General features: G+C 37.2%; 1 protein-coding gene across 1 annotated transcript in view; it reads left to right on the top strand.

Annotated features, from left to right (window-relative positions):
• Nucleotides 1–3,792, top strand: part of s100v2 (S100 calcium binding protein V2) — an 11,874-nt gene extending 8,082 nt beyond the window's left edge. The window contains exons 2-3 of the mRNA XM_016231435.1: nucleotides 1,901–2,032; nucleotides 3,311–3,792. Coding sequence (XP_016086921.1) covers nucleotides 1,901–2,032; nucleotides 3,311–3,469 — 291 coding nt within the window. The 3' untranslated portion in view covers nucleotides 3,470–3,792. The remainder of the gene's footprint in view (nucleotides 1–1,900; nucleotides 2,033–3,310) is intronic.
• Nucleotides 3,793–4,341: the final 549 nt, after the last annotated feature.

Below are 4,341 nucleotides of genomic sequence, written 5' to 3'. Positions count from 1 at the left end.
TATGTGTGTGTGTGTGTGTGTGTGTGTGTGTGTGTGTGTGTTTGTGTGTGTGTGTGTGTGATTGCTCGTTTACATTTAAATAGGGTTTTACGCGGTTATGGGTTTATGAGTGTTTTACATAAGCTGCGCTTCGACGGTTTCAGGCCAGTTCGCACTTGACCGAAACGGTGTAGTTTGTTGTTGTCAAAGGAACTAGTTTCTCTTAAAGTTTTTTTTTATTAATTTTTAAAGGTTTTTACTTCTGTTTTTCTTTTCTTTTTTACGAGCAATCGATAAACTGCAACTGCCACTGACGCGTCTCGGCTATCTTCTGCGTGTTTTTTACGCGGACGCGCGTTTGATGGATGTCTTTGGCCGTTGTGTCGTGTCTGGCTGTTTTTCATGTCTTGCACCATAATCACCGGGTTTTATAGTAAACTGAAATTCAACTCTCAAAAATGAATCTGCGTTCTTTCACAGTCTCCCCGCTTTTGAACGCAGGAACGCGTCCTCTTGTTAATGTTCCCTAACAAAGAAAGAGTTAGCAATATGGCCAGTGTCGAGATAATTCAAGCCATATGAGTCGAGAGCTTCGCAGTAATGAAACGTTCGCAATTCTATCTGTGCAAAGGATACAATGGCTGTGTGTCAAAACCCAGTGAGCTGGCCGCGTCCCTGCCCTAACCAGCCCCATCGCGCCTATGAGACCCAAAAATGCTGTCTAAGCAGGCAGCTCGCTAGGTTTTGACATACAGCCATTGTCTAGAAATGGAAAGCACGGGGAATCAATCAGAGTCTTTGCGTTGTTGCTCTCTGGAATAAGCCTCAAGACGAAGACTGACTATGTGGACTTAAAGAAAGAGGGAGAAAGTGTGTAGAACGTTTTTGAATGGTCAAGATTGCAATTGGGGTTACATATTAAAACTTTTTACTATCCTAGCCAACACGTTTTTATGCATTTCAACACCATACAGTAAATGTATTTCAGGCCTAACCTTTTGTCTTAACAAAACAGGGAAATGGTTTCCATCATAAATGCATGGCTAAAGTAAATAATGCATTGAGGATGGGCTTTCATGGCCTGACATGCAGGTATTTCAGGACCTGTACTGGATAATTGTCTGAGTGCAACACGGTTTGAATAGACACAGTTTACATAGTCCTTTGATAGTGCTCTGATAGTCTCCGAGAGAAGAAGGAAAAGCACAAGCTTTTAGATCTTTTAGTGGTGATTGATCAGTATTAAAACAGGTGCACATGATTATAGAAGCCAAGAAGAACAGATATCAACAGTCCAAAACTGATGTAATCATTTCCAAATACTGAAATATGTACATATCGTCATAGCATTTTTCTGTTCCGTGCATTGCATTTTCCAACTTAATTATGATAGTTGAGCAAAAAAGATCATTATAAGCTCTCCAGATCCGTGTACACTCTTAAAAATAAAGGTGCTTCAAAAGGTTCTTCAAGCGATGCCATAGAAGAACCATTTTAGGTTCCACAAAGAACCATTCAGTCAAAGGTTCTTTAAAGAACCATCTCTTTCTTACCTTTTTATAATCTGAAGAACCTTCTTTCGCCCCAAAGAACCTTTTGTGAAACAGAAAGGTTCTTCAGATGTTGAAGGTTCTTTATGGAACCATTTAGACAAAAAGGTTCTTCTATGGCATCGTGAAGCACCTTTATTTTTAAGAGTGTATTTGTTTCTAGGCTCTTTAAAGTTTCAATACATGAGTGGTTTTCTAAAGAACTAAAGAATAAAAAGTTCTTTGTGGAACTTACACAGGTTCTCCTATGACATCAATCTATGAAACCCTTTTGGTTTGAACTAAAACATGTTTACTATTGAAGTAAAACCCCCACCTATATTATTCTTCTATGTAAGTATCTGTCTGTCTGTACTCTCTTACTTCTGCAGTATTCTGACCTTGAGAAGGCCATTAACACCTTGGTCACAAACTTCCATTCTGCTTCTTCTGATAATCGGCCTACGCTGAAGGTAGATGAGTTCAAGAGCCTCCTCTCCTCCGAGCTGCCAACTTTAATCAAGGTAAAACCGTGTTGCTATTCATTCCAACCGATACCAATGACTCAAAACTGTTATTACTCATTTCCTGTGATTGCACTAAGCTTTATTATAGTTAAAGCGTAACACCTGTTAATAATTTCAGTGGGAGATAATGTGAAAATGCTACAGCGAAACCAGTTAAGTGATTACCTTATGGCAACAATGATATTAGGCCTATAAATATTTGTGCATTGTTTTAAGGCCTGTGTGTTACTCTGGTGGTGTTTTGTCTTTGTGTAGGAAACACAGTGCACTGTCTTTGTTATTACTGGCCCCATGTGCTGGAAAGACCAGTTGTGTTGAACTTTAAAGCCAGCATGCAGGTTTTAATTATTAGCATCTGTGCATTTAACTCATTTCAGTAGCATGAATAGGTTTTATGTCATTTACAAACAGGAACTCTATTTGGTGTCAAATTTATATCATCCTCTATTGCCTGTAATGTTGTCACTACCACAACTGCCATTATTTTTTTAAACCATAATTGAACTTTTTTTCAGTCTGAGGGACTGGTTGGGTTCACAGAGAATGTTTCCCAGAGTTTGTTGCCTTGCATAGAGGCGTGGTCAGATTACACAGAGCAGTTTGAACTCAGGTTGAGCCAGCGAAGCACACTAGGTGTGGCTCCATTGAAGGAGCGAAATGGTGGCTGCCGTTGATCTGAAAGATGAATAATTTCTCCTGCAGTCAGACTGACACTGCTCTTCAGTTACAGTCGGTATCAGATCATGTTATGGCAGGCCTTCTACAGCTTGAGGGAGAACCTCTGACATAGTAGATTTTGTGTTTCTTTTAGTTGAATGAAGGTCTAATGCTCTGAGATATATGGTACTGTCACATTTGAACAACACTTCAGTTATCCCGTACTTCAGTGCTGATGTAATTCTGCTCACAGTTCATGTTGTAACAGAAGAGTGAAAATCTGTACAGACTGTATAGATTTAGAGAAAAAGTATCTTAGCAAGTGTTGCCAAGTTTAATAATTTGATTATATTTAAAGATTCCAACTGAAAGTTTGAATATGTTGTCATTTGTATTCACTGTATTTGAATTTGCACAGTAACTGTTTAAGCAGTTAAAAATCATTCCCTAAAAAATAAAAAGACTCCTAAATATATTTATTATGAAGCCATAGAGACCAACCACATGAGGGCGACAAAGGGTTAGGGCAACAAAAATCTTTGTGAAATGGGTTATATGTTGATACAGAATACATGAACACCAGTTTTTTCTCTCTCTCTCTCTCTCTCTTTTCTCTAGTCGGATAATTTTGGAGAAGTGCTGAAGCAAATGGGTGTGAAAGATGGGGAAGGCATCAGCTTCAAACACTTCTGGAGCCTGATCCAGAATTTGGCCTCAACCCAGCATGGTCTGCTGAGCCACGAGAAGCTGTCCAAATGCTCCTGCCTTTTACTATGAGCCGTGGGCTTCAACTGCATCTGCCACTGAGATTTGGTCTCTCTGCATCTCTGCATTTATCCAGAACCACTCATCTCCAAACAAACCACTAACTTTCCTTCCTAAGCATTCCAATAAATAAACTCAATTTGTACATCAAGATTTTTTTAAACACAATGTGTCAAGCAGTACAGCCATCATCTCTCCTCATATCAAATTTCATGTAAATCTTAATGTACAGACCAGTTAACTACTTCATATTCCATAATTGAACTGGAGTCCAATTCGTTTTCACTTGCAACTGGAATTTAAGCTTCCCACGAGTGCATTTAACAAGTGTTTCTCAGTTAATGATAAATAAATTAAATCTTTCCTTTTTTGTAATAACACTACTTTAAACTTACTGCCATAATAGTCTAAAGTTTGTGTATTTCAAGACATAGATATGTACTGAGTGGTTTTATGCCAACAAAAACAATAACCATTTTTATTTATATTTTGTAATACTGTTTTTTATGGCCAAAAAAAATCAATAACACCCTGAATTATTGTCTAATAAAATTCATATAAAAACATCCCTTGTTGATTTTTTTTTATCAAAATGTATAATTCTCAATGTTAACCATATTTATAACCAACTGTAATTTTCATTTAGAATCAGCTGTCATATTAAATCTGCTTTACTGAAAAGAGTGAGGTCATTTCTGACAAAAAATAAAAAACAAAACAACTTGGTAGCTACAGAAAGTATTATATCTTAAATCTTAATTATTACATCTATAACTAGATTGCATTAGTCTTAGCTCTTAGTCTCAAGAACTGTGCTGAATAAGGTTGCAGTTTTTTTGTTGTTGTTGTTGTTGTTTTATTATATATATATATATATATATATA

This window comes from Sinocyclocheilus grahami, unplaced genomic scaffold, assembly GCF_001515645.1.
Source record: "Sinocyclocheilus grahami isolate Dianchi unplaced genomic scaffold, SAMN03320097.WGS_v1.1 scaffold391.1, whole genome shotgun sequence".
NCBI classification, from domain to species: Eukaryota; Metazoa; Chordata; class Actinopteri; order Cypriniformes; family Cyprinidae; genus Sinocyclocheilus; species Sinocyclocheilus grahami.
Note: the sequence above shows the minus strand (reverse complement) of the source record. Positions and strands in the feature narration are given on the sequence as shown.